We start from the raw sequence: 18,820 nt of genomic DNA on the forward strand, positions 1-18,820 counted from the left end.
AGCAGAACTCCTAAGGTTAAATGTGTAGTTTGCCATAGCACTAAACAAGTGTATCATATTGAGTAGAACTAGTATATTACTGCTAACTTTCATCAAACTGTGGAGAGAATATGCTCCTTAAAGTCCTCTTAGTGAATGTTCCTGTTCTTGATAAAGATACTGAGAAAATTGGTAAAATTTAAAATGTTATTAAAAGGAGAGGTCAGTATTTTTCTTAATGTTGTATACCACTCCTAATGTGTGTGCTACAGGATCTGCTACTTGAATTACTATTTTAAATGATGATGCATCCTCAGTATCTAGGGTCTGAAGAAAAACTAACAATCAGTGTGCCTTTTCAGCTACCTTTTGTTGTGGGGTGTGTACCAAAGAGAGATGTTTGGCTTCTAGTCTTTGGAGAAAGCCTGATATATGTGGCAGGATGGAAAACTGTATTGTTCTTTCTCTATCTCTTTATGTCAGCGGCAGTTCATAGCGTGTTTCACAATTTCAGCAATATAGTAGGCATGAGTTGTTTGCTATTAAACTAACTGAAATATTTAACACTGGTCCACAGAAATAGATCTTCAGTTATGGTATCTGATATTTTAGGATAGCCTAGGTAGCTTGGTTTTCTCCTTTCTCGTAATATCCTTTCCTGGCCTTTATTTGGCACTCTGAGAATTTTTTAGAAAGTTCTGCACTCAGGCTGTGACAACCCATTTATCCTTGAGCAATGCTCAAGTCTAGGCACGGTCCAGTATTTTCAAGGAGCATACCCACAGAGTATTTGTTACTTAACTGCTATATAAATGACAAAGTTTATGTTAAAATGACATAAAACTTTTTCAGCTGTGATAAGTATCCTTGACAGTGAGGATGTGGTCAGTACTCATTCAGAAAGCCACCTTGAAGGAAAGGGTGTGGATTTACCTAAAGAATGTAACCTAGAAGAAGTGGAAGTTGAAGAAAATGTTCCTTTTCTGCAAGAAGAAATACCTGCTTCTAACAACTTTCCTAAAACTGAGGAAATTAATGTAAGTAAATTGTTCTCCCATTTTCTACAGAATTGAAAGCACTTAGCTAAGTTAGAAGTCACACCAAAACATCTTAATTTATTTATCTAGTTAACGTAAGTTAACTTAATTACATAATGGTGGGCACCTTTTGTCTTCTGTGTGTTTTCTGTACATACAACACAAAACAGTACCTGTTAAGACTTAGACCTTTGAGAGCTGAAGTAGTACAAAAAAAACCCCCTTTGGTTTAAATAACTGTGCATTCATTTGGTTTACTAAAGCTTAAACATTTATTTCTTATTTGGGTTAATTTTTTTTTTTTTTTAATTTTAAAGACAACAAGAAAGGTTGAGGAGTGCAGTGTTTGGATACTGGACACCATTTACCAAATGGCAAATTGGTGTGGGAACCTAACTCATTTTCAGAATGACTTAGGTGCTTATATCCTTTATTTATTCCTTATTAACACAAACAGAATTTCCAGTAATGAGTTAATTTCACTCTCAAGATATTCCAGCTAATTTTAAAAGCAATCTTCCTGTAACAACACAGTTTTTAACATCTAAACTTCTGTTGCATGTGTGCTTTAAAAGGTGATTCACTTGGACTGGAAAGTGGAACTAGAAGGTCTACAGTTGTCCTAGATTTTTCTTACTGGCCTTGCCTCCATTTATAGGCCTGGAGCTGATGAGTTACTTGGATTCATTGTGGATGCCCTCTGAGTATCGTGCAGAGTAGACTGTCAAAATCCCCTGTAGGATTAATAATTACAGGAATTAATAATATGCTTACAGGAATTAATAATAGCTAGAGAGAGCGAAGTACAGACTGAAAGGTAGTTTAACATGAATAGATTGATATTTATTTTTATTTATTTTTTTAAGTAACAGAAAACACTTCTCATTGTCTTTTAATTTGAATTAAGTTAAACAGGCAGTCTCTCCTTTAGCTCTTCTCGGCTTTGGGATTTGGGAGAACACCATACAAGTCATTATAGTTTTGGGAATGCACAAGTCATTTATGGGAGTAAACTGAAAATTTTTGATGGTTAAAAAGGGAGCAGTGCATGAAACAGCCTCAAATCTTCTGAGTCATTCATGTGGCATTACAGTAAAAGTTTTTCTGCTTTTGATATAACTACTTCTTACTGTCATATATGCAAATGTCTCTTTTTAGCTTGTCTGCCCTCATAGAATTTAGGGCAAACTACCTACCTTCTTGTTTATAGATGTGTAAGTGTGAAAGGGGAGTTTGGACAGAGTAGTACTTCTTGAATTAAGTTTTGAAGTATGGCATGGTTCTACACTATGATGCTCTAGCAACTTTTAACAAGATATAGGAGCCAAGAAAATAAGCAGATTCTGTGGAGACTACTGTTAAATGACTCCTTTCTTCTTCTGTAGTTGGCTAGCACCGTAACTTAACGGGTTGAGCAAAGATCTTAACACTTTGACTAAATTGTCTTGACCTATTAGAGTCAAGATAAGAGCTTCCTCTTGAAATAAGTAAGGGATATTACTTTTTTGCTCAACATAAATCCACAAGAGATTTTCAAAGTTTTAGAAGAGAAGAATAATTACCCAGTACAGGAAACTATAAAATAGGAGATGGAGGGATTATCACAAATGGAGCATGTGATTGCATACACTGAATATTCTGTTCTCTGTTCCTTAAATGCATGAATTGTATCTATAGTAGAGATTACATTGTGTATTTCTAATTTTACATTCAGTGGTGATCTAAAAGGAAAAGCAGTGTTTCACCATCATCAGTTCCATCTGTCTCAGCTTGAAATTTGTCTGTGTGATAATTAATGATACATTAACAGACATTTTTTAACTTCAGGTTATTGAAGACAGTGCAGTTAAGGCACAAATCTCAGAAGAAGCACTTGAAACATCTCCAAGTAGTGAACTGCATTCATCAGGCAATCTTAAGCTTCGATATAGCTATGCTGCTATAGAACAACAGTTTGCATGTGATTTGCCTGATAATAAAGATGGTGAATGTGATGCAGCTGAGGGAGATGGAGAACTTTTTATATCTCAGAGTAATTTTACACTAGTGTTGGAAGGAGAAGAAGGTGAAGTGGAGATGGGAGACCATACATTAGTAGATGCTTCTAAACCAGCTAGCACAACAGCAGAGGAAAAACCTATGAACAGTTTGGGAAATACTGAAAACCAAGAACATGTTACAAACTCAGTGTCAACTGTAACTAGTGATCAGGAATCTCAAAATATTGCAGAGTCACTCCCATATGTGCCTGAACCCATCAAGGTAGCTATTGCTGAGAATTTATTGGATGTAATCAAAGACACAAGAAGTAAAGAATTTACATCTGAAGTTGTAGAACAGTCTATTCATGAAAGCATAGGTAAAAAGATGACTAGATTTCAGAAGTCAAAAGCTCTCTTAACGACTGTGCCTGAAGGAATGGAAGATGAATCCAACATGCATCAAGTAGAGTATGTGGTCACTCCTAGAACACGCGCAAGGGGACAGTTGAGTAGAAGTCTAATTATTCCATCAACAGATGATCAGCAACTATTAAAACCAGACAAACCGGTTCTGTTGGGACTGTCGACTCGGAGAAGTACCAGGCGAACAAAAGAAACATCTGAGACTTCTAATGTTCAAACAGAAGAAAAGGCTCAAGATGAGCAAACACCTGTGATCCCTGTTACTCCTAGGAGAGGTAGGAAGCCTAAACAGAATAATCCAGAAAAAGTAGAAAGCAGCCATTCTGATGGACAAGCATTGTCCGTCAGTACACAGTCCATAGCTGTTACTCCAAAAAGAGGATTAAGGAGAGTAAAGGAACCTGTATCTGAACTTTTGGAAGAGACTAATGAGGAAACTTCTCTTACTGAAAGTAGCTTTCTTGCTTCTACTACTTCCAAAAGGACTAGAGGAGGGAAAAGTTCAGTAGGAGATCAAGAAACTGGCCAGATTGGCACTGATCATAAGGCAAAAATGGCAGTCAGTCCCAGTAGAACTGGAAGAAAATTAAAAAGCATTAATTTACAACTTACTGAAAATACTGTCTCGGATCAAGAGGTGCAGCCTAGTGACCAACTCCTCTTACCTATGCCAGCTAAAAGAGGCAGAAGAAGAAAGGTGAGTTCATCAGAAGTCTCAGAAAATTCTGAACTTGACTTGTCTAAATCATCACTTCCTCAAACAGAGTTTAAACTTCCTGTCACTCCTAGAAGAAGTGTTAGGAAAGGGGCTCAGAATCTCTCAGCAGATACAGAATCTCTCTCTACTCAGGAAGACATACATTCATGTGAGAAAGTACAAATCCTTCATACTCCCAGAAGATCAACAAGAGTTACACTTGCTAAACCAGAAAAAACAGATGCTCTTCAGAGAACACCTGCACAGCCAAATGAGGAACCAACTACATCCAAGACTACAGTAAGGACAGGGCGTCGGGGCAGAAAGAGCCGACTGCCATCGATATTGGAGGAGAGCACTGTGGAAGCAGCCTTTTCCCAAGGACCTGATGGCAGTCCTTTGCTGCTTGCAGACACAAGTAAATCAGGACATGATGAAACATCAAGAACTTTAACAGATCGTAGCACTCGTGTGACAAGAACCAGATCCCGCAAAACTGGCACGCATCAGAAACTGTCTGTAGAGGAAAATGAGTCCTTCTTTTTCTCTCCTCCTCTTACAAAGCTGACAAAGAAATTAAAAGGTAGGTGTAGTATTTTCTTACACAAAATAGGGGATATTGTAGTCTTGTCAACTACAGAATAAAACAAACCATGAATATGGATTTATGTACTGTAAAGAATGTAAATGTGCAAAAGTGAAAATTTGGAATGAAAGAGGTAGTTCCTTTTTTTTTTGTCTAAAGACTGCATGACTGGCTGGCTGCTTATAGTAGAAGCAAGTGAGGAGGATGAAATGTTCTGAGTAAAGTGAAATGAAATTTTATCTGAATTTTGTCATGACCTTAATTTCCATCAAATTCCAAAACATTAGAGAAAGCGCGCTTAATATGCAATTGCCCTCTCTTCCCCCCAGTGGAGAAATAAAGGAGACATGCTTCCAGATTTTGTTCAGATCTTTAACTTAAAATGAGCTGCATCTTGCAACAAACTATAGAGATCTTAATTATGTGATTGCCTTTCATTGGCTTATGCTTTGCTAGTGAAGTTATTACACATAGGATTTTTTATATTAGACTACATGATAAAAATTTCAAAACATGTAAAGGCAGTTGGTGCCTCTTGACCATAAAAACATCTTTGATTATGTAGGTACAGGTAGGATCACTGCACTCCTTTATTCTTATTTCACACTATAAAATGATGGATTACAAGAGGCAGTTCCTAGGGAAAAGTACCTCCACGTTGAGTGTTTAGGAACCTGATCTGACCCTTTATTTTAGGAAGCTTAGGAAGTTGAATATTAGCTGTAATTTAACTTCATTGTCCTTTACATATAATGTGCATGCACATTAACTACACGTTGTCATTTTTAGCTGAAAAAGCAGACCATCCTGTGCAACTTCAGGATTTAGACCCAGACTTGTCTTCTCAATTTGTCTTTTCACCCCCTCTTTTGAGGTCAAGGAGAAAACATGTATCTAGTATTTCACGAATTGTGAAAGAACTGGTAAGTAAAAACTGCAGTTTTCTCAAATTCCTGACTTTTGCTTTGTACCTCTTTTTCAAATCATACTTTTTAATACCTTGCCTTTTTCCTTGAAAGTATATTTAAAAAGAGAGCTTTTAAATTAATCAGTTAAACAAGTATGTTCCTTCCTGAAAACTAGCTACAAAAATCAGTTACATATGTAAGTTAAGAATGAATAAATGTTACTTTGCCTTTAGCAAAAGGCACAGTGGCTTTCTTTAAACTTATATGGTGTGTTATTTGTTGATTTCAAAATTGGAACTTTTGGGGATGATGTTAAAATTTGAGATGGAAGGTTTGTTTTTGCAGAGAGGAGTTGTAATGCTTTTGGAAATAAGAACTTTATCACAATTTCTTCATAAAAGAAATATTTATTTGTATTCTGTGGAAGCGTGAGAATTTGGATGTGAGAGACGTTTTTGTTGCCTTAACGTAGGAGCTTCCAACTAAAGAGGAAGAGGATACCAAATCCATAGAGTCTGTGGGAAAGCAAAAGTTGAAGAGAGGTAGAACTGCAAAAGCGAAACTGAAGAAAGCAAGCAAGTATGAAATTCTCTGGAACACTTATTTGCCTTCCTTTATTGTGGTAATGGTTCAGCTGGTAGCAGCCTAACTTCTTCCCCATCTGGCTGTGAAGTTTTGCCATTACTTCTTACAAGCCAATCTAGCCTGCTGATCTGATAGAAACTTTTTTCATCTTAAGAGTTAGTTTTCTAATGGAAACAGAAGAAGAGGGAGGGAATAGGAAAGGGCAAGAGGTTAGTCCTCTTTTCGATGGTAGTGTGCTCTTAGCTTGATTTATTCCATCTTATGAAACCACACCCTTACAGTCTTTAGTTCCTCATTTATGGGAAGAGGGGGACAGGCACTGAGTAAAGAAAAGTTCTAGAATGAACCAAAAATCACGTCCAGGAACAAGAAAACTGCTTATTGAAGACATTTGCTTCTTAAAAGCTTGGAGGACTCTACAAGTTGTTGTGAGTAAGCACTGAGAATAATTGAGATGATCTGGTAAGGGATGAAAACAAAAGTAGGCTTATTTGTGTAGCTTTTCTGCCTTGATCCGATATGCGAAAAAGCCCATAAATAACAATCTTGGGCATTGCTTTTTTTAATACCACTTATTTTCTCTGATAAATATTGTTGGTAATGAAATCAGTTTGGTACTTTCCACTTTCTTACAGAACCACAAGAAAAGAAGGTTCTTGGTCACCTCCACCAGTGGAGATTAAGTTTATATCTCCTTTTGGAAGTCCAGTGGGTGGAACAAAAAGCAAACAGAAAGAAACCACAGATGCGGCAGAAAAGACTCTACGAAAGAACAAAAAAAGACTGTCTAATTTTCCAAAGCCAGTTGTGCGCCGGAAGATGCTATAACTGTTTTTTAAGTTTGTAATGTACACCACTGTTTGTAAAGTCATCAAAATTGTGTGGATTAGTTTAAAAAAAAAAAAAGAAAAAATCATCTAATTTGGAAGAGATAATTTATATAAATTATTGTAAAATTTCATAAACAAATGGTCTTCAATAAGTAACTCCATATGGAGTGTGATTTCCTCAGTCAATGCAGTTTTCTATTTTATATTAAGACTTCATACATTTATATAATATGTAAATACAGCTTATTTTAGGAATGTTAAATAAAAATGTATACTTCACAATATGCTTACTGTCTGATAGCTTTTTGAGGGAATAATGGGTTGAATTACCTGTATCACTCAAAGAAATTTTAATGTTGGTTTGCAAGAGTTGCTGACCCTCAAAAGTGAGGCCAAAAGCTTTTTAAAAGTTTGCTTAGAAATACTGTAATAAGTAAACATCTAAAATATGTTAGTTGTTTAAATCTTATAGATGATATTTGACCTTCTGGCATAAATAATTGGGCTCACAATACAAACTGATAATTCCTTATATTCATGGTTAAATTGTACTGTATTGAAGTCAGAATGTAAACAATTGTATTTTAAGCTGTGCAATATTTCTTTGTATTTGTCTTAGACTTTGGGAAAGCTGCTCTTGAGTTTATAAAACTAGATCACACCTCAGATGTTTCACTTTTTTTTTAATTTATCAGCAAAAACCTAACTATATAGAGGGTTTGATGCTTACAATAGCATATCATATTTAAAGGGATATTGCCCACAATTTTGGCTCAAGTTTCAAAGTATTTTCATATATTTAGATTAATAGGAATGCTACTATAATTGAAATAATGATTTGTTGTCTGTAAACACATTTTGCAATATTTGAAGCCTGCATATCACAGCACCAAAAACCTGATGATAAAGCTAACTTAGTCTGAGAAAGGTACAAAAAATCTTAGTTACAAACCATATTTTTGAATAATTATTTCATTATTAATCTTGGGTTATGGAGTAAACACTTTGTAAAAATAAATGCAAAAGACTATTCTTTTAAAAGCAAACATGGAAGTACTATTTTGATGTGCAGTCTTTTACACAATTAATGGAGTATTTTATGTATGTTAATTTATATATGGATGCAACTTTGAAGACTACAAAATGGTGGAACCTGACATTAAACTTTTAAATTAGTAAAAGCTGCTACAGTTACTTTAAGAAATAATTTATGGGGTAACTAATACCTTACGCATAATGAATGAATGTGTTAATAATGAACTAAGCTTGCAAACGAAGTTTCTTCTGTGGCCATGACTTTTCTATCTCAAAACAGGGAGTTCTAGAGAAGTAGTTGCATGCACTTTATTATTTTTCTCCTTGGAAATATTCATGACTGAATGAAAGTTTAAAAAAAGAAAATGCCAAATGTTGACAGTGTGAAAGTGGCAGTTCGAGTGAGACCTTTCAGTCAGGTTAGTAGTTATTTACTCTGAGTATTTTGTATTTGAATCTTACTAAAATGTAAATATCTTCAAAAAGGAAGGAGGGAGGAATTTCCAGCAATATTTTTAAATGCAGATTGTACAAAGATGCCATGAATAGCTCTGAATATGAGGTAAAAGAGCAAACTTTTAACACTGAAAAAAATAAATTATCAAACCTCAATATATGTTCTGTACAGTGCACTAAAATATTTATAAATTGCTGAGATTCCTATTAAATAGAATTGACGGAATGAAATGCTAGTGAAGATTGCTTAACAGGGTTTTAACATATTTGTTATTTATACTGACTATATTTTTTTGTATGAAAATCGCATTTCACTAGAACAAATGAAAACATGATATTAGTCAATTTATTGATTGTTTGAAGTAACTCAGCCTCTTTTATTTTGTAGCCAGCTCAGCTGAATTATCCTTGGCAATGCTTCTCGAGGAGAAAAGAAAGCAATACCAATAAAAAAAAATGGAATTAGATGTTTAATAACTTTCTAAAGGATTGTAACAGTCCAGTAACTTTTATTTTAAAGGAGTTTTAATCCAGTTATACATTAAAATGTTTTCCTCTATTTTACTCGGCTATTTATATTCAATGTGCTGTTCTTTGATGCTGATCAGGTTCCCGTAGGTAGATTTTGAAAAGAATGGGAGTATAAGCATAATGTGTAACATGGAATGGGATTTCAGAAAGTTGAAGGACATAAAAGGAAATAGGAGCAAAAACAAGGTTTGGGAAATTTTGTGTTAGAGCTTGAAAATAGGAAAGAAGCTGGGTGCTAGCTAACAGTGAAGATGGCAGCTCAAGGATGGTTTTATAATGAAGCGGAGAAAATTGATTTTACTTATTTTACTCTGTATAGCTTTGTTCCAGGTATGCGAAGGAGAGTGTGGGAAAGATCATTTTAGGGTGAAAAATATCCAGTGCATTGGCAGTGCTTTTTAACAATGAGGATGAACTGGGAAGGAGACTGCCTTTTTAAAGATTAAAAAATGGCTCGGGGTGAGTGGCTGAGCATGCTAGGAGTCTTCATACAAAATTGCAGGTGGTTGCAGGTGCATCAGAGAAGACGACGATATTAATATTCATGGCGCTAGAGAGGACATGAGGGGGCTATGAAAGAAAGAGGGGTGATGTATCGTTATGGTGAAAGTATACAGAGGGGCATAGAGAAGCAAATCTCACTCTCTCTTTAGAGACAGTACAGGAGATGTTTTTTGGGAGCAAGATCAAAATTTCCCAAGAACTGCTCAGTGCAATTCATCAGTAAGTAGAGAAATTTGGAGGTTTTTCTATAGGAAATTGAGTTGTTTGAATTTTTTTTTTTTTTGGTAAAGAAGGCCTGAGGTTTCTCTAGAATGTTTTGATGCATTTGTTTAGATTGAATGTCAATGACTGATAAGTGCTGGAACTAACTGATACATCTGTGCACTTGGGGCCAAAACTCAAGAAAATTCCAGTGGAACATCAACTGTCTTGGAATAGTACAGTCTCACCTTTCAGAAAGTGGAATGACTAAGTAGTATAATGGCAGAATTTATTTCCAGGAAACGTACTAGGAGGAGATATTCATGAAGGGAGAATGAACATTATTAAGGCTAAGGGCCATGGTTAAAAGAGAATTTGTCAAGACAAGAAATGTTTCAGGAAAAGTGTTTCCCTGAGTTATCTCAGATGATTGACACAAACATTCATAAGATTTTTTTCTTCAAAGGTTTAGAAGCCAAGAATGACAAAATCTAAATCCATTTTACTTTTGATAGCCACTTGGGTTTAAAACATTAATTGATTAACATTGACTTCATCTGGTTTATTTGCTTTATTTCCTAAATACCCAGTATGTGACTAAGGCCACAGGTAACTAAGTCTTTTAATCTGCTATGAAATGTTCTCATGTGAAAGACTACTCTCAGGGTTGTCAAGATAGTAAGAGCAATACATGTTTTTGTCACCCTTTCATCAATTGCCATTTAACTAATCAGAAATAACTGAACAGTTGATTTACAGTCTTTGTTTCCTTATTTGTGGAAAAGACAAGCTACAGCCAGAAGCAAATCTGTAGTCAGTCAAGAGTTGTTAGGCAATATTTGTAACCTATTAGTCTAGGCCAATCTGAAAATACTATGAAATGATGGAATTTCAAGTAACGAGGTAGCATTTGTTTCTCATTTTGTTTGTACCTTATGTTTTCTGTGCAAAACTTCCAGTTACTGAGCTGAATGCTTTTTTCACCTAAGTAGTCAAGATAATGAGTCTCTTCACTATGCTTGAGGAGCGATGTACTGTGGTTCATTTTGAATTAAAGCTGTTCTTACAATAAAACTCATTTTCCAATGTACTCTGCTATGTGGGTGGCCAATACAGTTTTTGTGAGGCAGAGGAAAAAATGAAAGGTCCGGTTAACTGATCTATCAGTTCATTTGGATCACTTACTCCTTGACGGTGTATTTACCTTGCATGGTTCAAGAATGGGCTTATTTCACAATTGGTTCATGGTACATTTCTGTTGGCTTTAGTTTAAATACAGACTAACGTGAATTTTTAGCAAATGATTGATTGTTGTGTTTTGATACTGCAATTGTGATTTTTAATACAGAGGGAGAAGGATGCAGGAAGTAAGTGTGTGATTTCTATGAACTCCAACAGCACAAGCATATATGATCCTAGGAATCCAGGGCACATGAAAACCTTTACTTTCGATCTGGCATATTGGTCTCATAGTGGCTTTCTAAAGGACAAGAATGGTATGCTTGTTTCAGCAGGATCCAACAGTTATGCAGGCCAGGTAAGGCTTTATTCAGAGAGCTAATTAAAAGCAGTCTTAGCTAATACAAAATTGTAAACTGGTGAGTTTGTTTAGTTATTAACATTCCCCTAAGTGGAATGCAAATGACTTCCACAAATCTGTTTACTGGTTTGAAGCATTACCTAGAGTTTATTTACATTTCTTCTTTCACCCTTGAACTCTCAATTTCTCAAGTGTGTTTGTGAATCTTTATTCTTCATTTAAACTTTTACTGGGGTGCTCCTACTAGACAGCAGTGCTTGTGTGTGTATTTGCTTGCCATCTACTGGAAGTTGACCTATCTATCCATATATATTTGATTATTTTTAGAGAGAGGTCTTCCGTGATCTTGGTGAAGGGGTGCTGGAGAATGCCTGGCAAGGTTACAATGCCACTCTCTTAGCTTATGGTCAGACCGGCTCAGGAAAGAGCTATTCCATGATTGGATATGGCGCAAACAGAGGCATAGTTCCAGTTGTGTGTGAAGAACTCTTCAAAGCAATTCAGAATCAGGAAAAGAACAAGCAATACCAGGTGGGATTAGCACAAATTGTCATTTATTACCAAGATCTCTCCAGACTGTACTTTCAAATAGAAATTTTAAAGACTGTTAATTTTAAATTTTCAAATTAGCAAAAACAAATTCTGACATTACAGAGCAAATGACTGCACAAACCATAGTGCATTCTACAAAGAAAAGTGTTCCATAAAAAGTTGATGTAATACAGCTAGATTTACAGATAAACTCTAAAATAAGAATTTCCATCTGTCCCAGTGTAATTGATCCTTGACATGAATACTATTTTTTTTTATTTTTTTAGTATTTTTTATTTTAATAAAGATCAGAGTTACCTACTGTAAACTGAGCTGATCTGTAATCTGTAAGGCTTCCTAACCTTACTCTTCCACAGAGTATTTATAAGAAAATCTTTCCAACTCCTTAGTAAAGAAAATTTTTTTTTCTTTACACCTTTTAAAGGGTTTTAGATTGTTGTACCTCTTATATGCAATAGGAATAATGTTTTTAGCCTTGCAGTAGAGCTTTTGTAGCTGCTGGATGCTCCCACTTTATCAGCATCCTTCTGTGCTTGTAGTCCAGGTAACTTGCATACAAGTAACAGAAGCACTTCACGGATCTGAGCATCACTGTAAGTGCTGAGCTTCATTCAGGATATACAGGAGTGCCTTCTGTCTGCAAAAATATCAACCTGATTACTGAATACGGCTTGTGATTTATTCCTGTGTTACTTCCCTTAAGAAAGAGCACTTTGTTTTCCCTAACTAGTTCAACATATCCCCAGCTTTGTGCCAACAGAAATGGCATAGGGATGCCATTTGTGAACATGCTTCTGTTTTCCTTTCACATCATGCAGTTGTCCATCTGCTTCTGTGATAAAAACAACAGTGAAAATTCATTCCTTCCCATCTCACTTGCTATATTAACATGGAAATGTAAACCCTATTTGAGGTTAAGTTAATATTATTATAGATAGTTCTTGTTGCTTGGACAGAGGGGAAAAAATCATCTATGCTGGATTTTTTTTTTTTTTAATCTTAGCCATGGTCTTAATGATGCAGCAACAGATTTTTTATTTTATTTTATTTTTTTTTGAAGTTAATGGGTTCATTATCGTGAAGCTTAAAGTTTGATGCCAGTGCTTACCTAGGGATTTTATAAAGCTGTGGACTTCGGGACTTGGGGAGTCCTCCTTCCCAACCACTGGTGCTCAGCCTGGTGCACCTGTAGACCCAGAGGTCTCTCCATTCCAGGCCCATGGATGTGTCTGCTACTTTCCCCTTTGCAGGTTTGTCCAGTAGCGAGGCTGAACACATACCCTGGAGGTGCATGCATATACGCATGCACAGAGGACACTAACATGGCTGGCTAAGCAGGCCACCACCAACAGGGCGTTGCCTTTAACACCCACAGAAAACAATACCAGAACTCACAGGAGTGTAAGCAGAGATAGCCCAGGCCTCCTCTTCCTCTCCAGCTGATCAGAATTGGAGTTCATTAGTGCAAACACATGTGCTTCACTCTGCAGATTCACAAATGCACCCATATTTGCAGGTCCATTGAATATCAGCATGGCCTCTAAGTCCCTCTTCTATCCATACCCTGACTCTGGGCCTCCTTAACTGGTATGTGGTCTCTTACTTGCCAGCTTGTCCAGCTTGATGCTCACTAGCAAGCAGATGTATGTACTCACACACATGTGGATCCCTCAAATATCAGCAATGGGCTGCCAGTGTGCTTACTATCCATGGCAGGACACTCTGCTCCCTTACTCATCTCTGGCTCACACCTTGAGTCCTTCCGGAGGCAGGTTTTCATCCTACTCACTGGCTAGTCCACCTTCAAGTTTGCTAGTGAATTACACAAACACACCCACATGCGCTGGGACAGGGGAAAATATAAAAGTACTGTTCCCTCTGCTTGCAGGTGCCCTAGACATATGGGCCCGATGACCTGTGGTTCCCACTCCAGCTGCTGGCGCTTACACCCTTGCTCACTCTAGTTGCTGGCTCCACAAATACATGGGCCACTATCACATGTTGTCTGACTTGACCTGCTGGTGCTTAATTCACTCCTGCACCCCAATTCACTGGACCCCAGTTGCTGGCACCCCTGGCACCGAGGTCCTATGCCCTGTGGTCAGCCAGCTGCTGCCACTGAGACCGTCCATCGCTCCCGTTGCTGGAACAGCAGACGTGGGGGCTGCTGTCGCTTGTGGTCTGACTCCAGTTGCTGCCCTTTGATTCAGTCAGTGTTGTCTCTCCAGTTGCTGGCACCTAGACCTTACAGCACTCACACGTGGGACAGAGAGTAAGATTACATGGAAAGGTAGTAAAGGAAGGATTTAATAAGAAGAGAGGATAGACTGCAGTGATCAGGTGCAGGCTCAGTCAGACAAGCGTACTGACTGGTGGCTCTTTACTTGTGACTGGCCCCTTTTATCCATCCTCCTCTCTATTTTTTCCCCTTGTTCCTCCCCGAACCTCCATCTTTTCCCATCTTTGACCTTTTCCTTAAACATTACTTAATAAGTTTTGCATAGTCTCACAGGTCCCCCTCAAATACCCATAATACTCATATTCGTCATGTTTCCTCCTCCTGATCAAAGTCCAGGTTAACCCCTTCAAAGCCATGCCTGCAGTTTCTTAATGACCCCTCAAATAGTGGCTGAAGGGTTTTGGTCTTTGTTATTGTCTAGTTATCGCTTGCTTGTCAGGTTCGTGTCTCTGGGCATTTCATTTATCAACTTCCCTGTTACTTATTATTCTCTTTTAACTGACAAGGTCTTTGATATCATAACCTTAATGAACCAGGTGCTCTCGCATCCACATACCCTTACATAGGTAGCATATGCATGCAGCTGTTCATTCAGAAATCACTAGCGGAAACATTGGCTTTTTCTGTATTAAAACGGCCTTGAAAATACACACTGGCTGGGCCACTCTGCTAATTAATGGTGCTGTCAAAAATTAACATTTGCACCTCCTGAATTTTCTGCAATGCTGTTTAGATGCTTATTAATTCTTAATAACTGATACAATTAAAATGATTTATTGAAATACATCTTGTGATGAGTCTACCTAGGCGATGATAAGGATTTTGGACATAAGGGTTTCTCTAAAGAAACACTGGGAAAGGAAACAGGGTTGTGATGAAAGGGCATGGGTCTCGTAAGTAATTGCTTGAAGTCAATTTATTTCATAGTTTGGGATAAAAGAATGTTTTGGTCCAGGTAACCTGGATTATTTTTAGAATGGGATGGCACTCCATCAGAAGTATTTTTTTCAAATACATTTATCTTATAGTTATTTCTTGTCTTTACAGATTACTTTCAGTATGCTGGAAATTTATAATGAACAGGTAATGGTCTTGCTTTATTTCAGTATTACCAAATCTTAATGTTTTCTTGTACATATGTTTATTTCTTTTTTGCTTTAACTTCTTATGCAAGAATGCGTGTGCACGTGTGGGCCTGCATCCCAAGGGTCTTTCCCCTCCTAGATCTGGAAGCCGTGTGCAGCTGCAACACTTACAATGTTTCCATCCTTTCTCTCTCTTCTATTTTCAAAATATTAACCTTAAAGCAGGAAAAGCATGTGGAATCTCATCTCTCAGGGTACAGTTCTCTAGTGTGCTGTTTGCAGCTTGTGGATCCTATGCAGTAATGTGATAATCAGCCTTTATGTTCTCTTAAAATGACTTTTCTGGGCATGTTATCTGAAATGGGACTGAGCTGATGGTATTTGGACCTAACAGCATCTTTTTGCTGGTTGAGCTAAATGAAAGTCTGGTACCAAAAGTCTGAGTTCATAAATTGTGTCATGATCAAGTTTCTAGAGTGGGACAGTGAGTTAAATTTGGAAGACCTCAGGCCAGAACTAGGCTCCTGAAGTAGTGTTTTTTGCATGAATCATCATACAAAGGGCTTATGTTTATCTGTACAGTGGCAGATAAATAATGCATCTGGGCTAGGAGTGGGTCAAGAGGGACCCACGCAGCGAAACCTAGCAGTAGGTTGGACGGGAGGCCTCCTTCCTTCTTCACCATCGTCACATGCCAGCAGCACGACATGATTGTCCTGACATCCTGTTGGCCGAGCTCGTTCATCCCGGGCAGTACTTTTCCCATTCTGTACTGTAATTTTTGACTTTTTAGGGTTTTTCTTTACTTTTTTTTCCCTACACATTTTTTTAGTTCCTTGTGTTGGTAGACACAGGATATATTGCTAATTGAAAATTGGTAATTTGTTTCTCTTAAGCTGGGGAGGTGGGAGGTTGAAGATGGTATATGCCTCACAGGACTGAATTTTTAGCTTTCTTTCTAAGGTTTATACATTTTTGCTGCTTTTTCATGAGCTGCTTTCTCCACACCTTCCTCCTTGTTACTTTGAGCCACGTGGCCAGTTTCAGTCAAATTAGATGGAATGGGCATGAGAAAAAAAAAAAGAATATACAGGAAAACAGGCTTCATTAGTTTTAGCAGCTCACAGAATAACTTCTTATCTCATGTAGTAGAAAGGGTATAATTTTTTTTGTTGTTGTTAAAATGTATAGTGTTTTTCAACTTTGATGTAAAGTAACTAGAGAGATAAAGGGTTGAAAGTGTCTTAAGTGTGAGATGGATAGTAAAAATAGCAGCACTGGGGGAGGGAGGAACTGCCTTGTGTTCAGACAGACTAGAAGCAGACCACTGGATATACTCCCTGACAGACTTATTTCATAATAGGCATATTTCCTTTTATGCCTTCTTGAAAGTCCCATATTTTGTTTTCTTCAGCCGTATTCTGTATTTGTACCAAATTCAAGAAAACAGATCTTCTTGTTGTTTACATTTTGAAATAAAGCTATTGCACCTTTGCCATTGTGAGCTATTTTGGGATGCAGGATAGAAGGCAATACTCTACTATAAATTATAGATAATTGCTATTGGAAAGGTGTAGTAGATTAAAAGTTAAAGTGCATGCACTTTAATGACAATAATAGAAGCAGCAGGAAATAATGCTTTTATGCTGAATTTTGCAGAAGTATTAAGCTTATAGATGTGGGCTTTTGATGTGGGTTAAATTTACCTGGAAAATGGAACTGTGTGGGAATAAGAGTGTCTAAAGAGGGTAAAGCCAGAACAACCAGCAGGTGCTGTGCCATAGTCTGTCTTGATTTTTTTGTACCCTAAGTGTAACACATTTTACTTATTTTAGTAACAAATTTTGACTGTAAATCTCTCTCCATAGGTAACAGACTTACTCTCTAAAACAAGGAAGCCTGGTGGGCTCAAGATCAGAGAAGACCAGCAACAAGGTTTTTATGTTGATGGTCTGAAGCTGGTGCCTTGTGATAATTATGCACAAATTGAGAGGTTAATGGAACAAGGGAATAAGATGAGAACAACAGCTACAACCATCATGAATGCTACCAGCAGTCGATCTCACATGGTCATCACGATCCAATTCAAACAGGTGTAGTATTAAGGCACTGTTTCCATTATTCAGTATAATTGTTCAGTACTCTTAATTAATTGGTCCTGCTAGAAACACTATAAAATGAATTTGTTGAAGATTACCAGACACAAAATTCAGGGTGGCTCCATTTTACCTAGGGCCTGGAGTGATCAGGACCACCATAGTTTATTACTGCCTCTGGTAGAGCCAGCAGAAGAGAAGATGTGAGGATTCCTCCTCCCTTGGTTACAGGTTGCCAGCTTAAATGATTGGCACACTGCTCACCACTGCTGCCCTCTGAGTAGTGGACACCAAAGGCAGTGACATCCCAAAACACAGTGCCTGTTTGCAGATTAACCCTGTATTTAAGATCCTAAATGCATTTTCTCAATATTATTGGTGGTCTTTGAAAATCTATCACTAATAACCTGCAGTCACTCTTTATTCTTGGTAGTTCCTGTTTGCACATTATCGTTATGCATAAATCCTGGTCTGAATATAACAAGCAGCCCTGTAGCTAGCAAGCTTGACCGTTCGCTAATTTAGCGCAGTATATGTGTCTGTGGCTTTCTGTGGCATCTCCCTGACTCCTTACAAGAGAAGGCTGCCAGGTCAGCTTTGCAGTGGATGGGCGGGAAGACACGACCGGAGCGGGCAATTTGGTCCTAAATCCTGCTAGGAAGGAAGCTTTGTAAATACGATGGAGCAATGTTCTCCTCATTGTTGCAGAGCTTGAAGAGCTGTGTGCTCCCACAGCCAGGTGGGGGGGGGGGTACTGAGTAACTGCAGCGATGCCACTGGCACAGTAGTTTGATCGTATCAGAGCAGTCATACCGTGAAAGTGCCAGTGGAGACTACTCCTCACTGTTCTGAAAAATGGACCTCACTCTCCATCCCCCAATTTTTTCCCTTGATAAACTCCCTTGATACATGAACAATAGTTTGTGTTGAAATCACCTGTGACCAAGCTGTCTATAGAATAATGTATTCAGGAGAACCTTAGGGTGGAATTGGTTGAAGAGGAGGAGGATCAGGCTGGCCCAGATGTTAAAGTCGCATCTGTGCGCTAGAAGTAAGCTCAGCTTCCCACTTCTGCCTAGCATGGACAGCTCTGAAAGTGGCTCGGCCTCATGATAAGCAGAGCCAGTACCAGGCATGTGCAGCAAGAGAACTGGGAGGGAGATGTCTAATTTCCCTCCTAGGTATTGTGTTTGCAGTCATGGGAGCTATGAAGTCAAGACATTTCCATACTCTTTTTCTGCGAGTCAGGGAATGAACAGTATTGCTTGGAGAGAGACAGCGATCTGGAGAGATGGTAAACCCCAAAAGAGTGGCCTGAGAGAACAAGCAACAAGCTGAGGGATTGAGAGGAACACAAAATGGTGGTGGTGGGCATGCCTGAAAGACATCTCCATGGTATTAGTGTAGGACACACTGAGGTGGGCATTTCAATTCACATGGAGGCAGTTCCTTGTCCTACCTTCCTAATTTCAATTCAACACTGAAGCACTGCAGGTATCTCTGGATGAGCCATGACAGCACTCACCAAAGCCATGCAGGACAAGAAGGGGAGAA

At 37.9% G+C, this 18,820-nt stretch overlaps 2 protein-coding genes across 4 annotated transcripts in view; both read left to right on the forward strand.

The window, feature by feature from the left end:
- Window positions 1–7,693, forward strand: part of AHCTF1 (AT-hook containing transcription factor 1) — a 52,850-nt gene extending 45,157 nt beyond the window's left edge. For 2 of the 3 annotated variants that reach the window (XM_067293317.1, XM_067293316.1), the window contains exons 32-36: window positions 832–1,016; window positions 2,844–4,701; window positions 5,494–5,627; window positions 6,085–6,191; window positions 6,833–7,693. In XM_067293317.1, the coding sequence (XP_067149418.1) occupies window positions 832–1,016; window positions 2,844–4,701; window positions 5,494–5,627; window positions 6,085–6,191; window positions 6,833–7,025 (2,477 nt within the window). In that variant the 3' untranslated portion in view covers window positions 7,026–7,693. Of the gene's footprint in view, window positions 1–831; window positions 1,017–2,843; window positions 4,702–5,493; window positions 5,628–6,084; window positions 6,192–6,832 lie in introns of those variants that run through there. The other variant, XM_067293318.1, reaches the window with a different exon arrangement.
- Window positions 7,694–7,776: 83 nt separating this feature from the next.
- Window positions 7,777–18,820, forward strand: part of LOC106485417 (kinesin-like protein KIF28) — a 34,814-nt gene continuing 23,770 nt past the window's right edge. Inside the window, exons 1-5 of the mRNA XM_067294567.1 lie at window positions 7,777–8,481; window positions 11,103–11,291; window positions 11,622–11,825; window positions 15,133–15,168; window positions 17,039–17,263. Of these exons, the coding sequence (XP_067150668.1) occupies window positions 8,428–8,481; window positions 11,103–11,291; window positions 11,622–11,825; window positions 15,133–15,168; window positions 17,039–17,263 (708 nt within the window). The 5' untranslated portion in view covers window positions 7,777–8,427. The remainder of the gene's footprint in view (window positions 8,482–11,102; window positions 11,292–11,621; window positions 11,826–15,132; window positions 15,169–17,038; window positions 17,264–18,820) is intronic.

This window comes from Apteryx mantelli, chromosome 3, assembly GCF_036417845.1.
Source record: "Apteryx mantelli isolate bAptMan1 chromosome 3, bAptMan1.hap1, whole genome shotgun sequence".
Taxonomy (NCBI): domain Eukaryota; kingdom Metazoa; phylum Chordata; class Aves; order Apterygiformes; family Apterygidae; genus Apteryx; species Apteryx mantelli.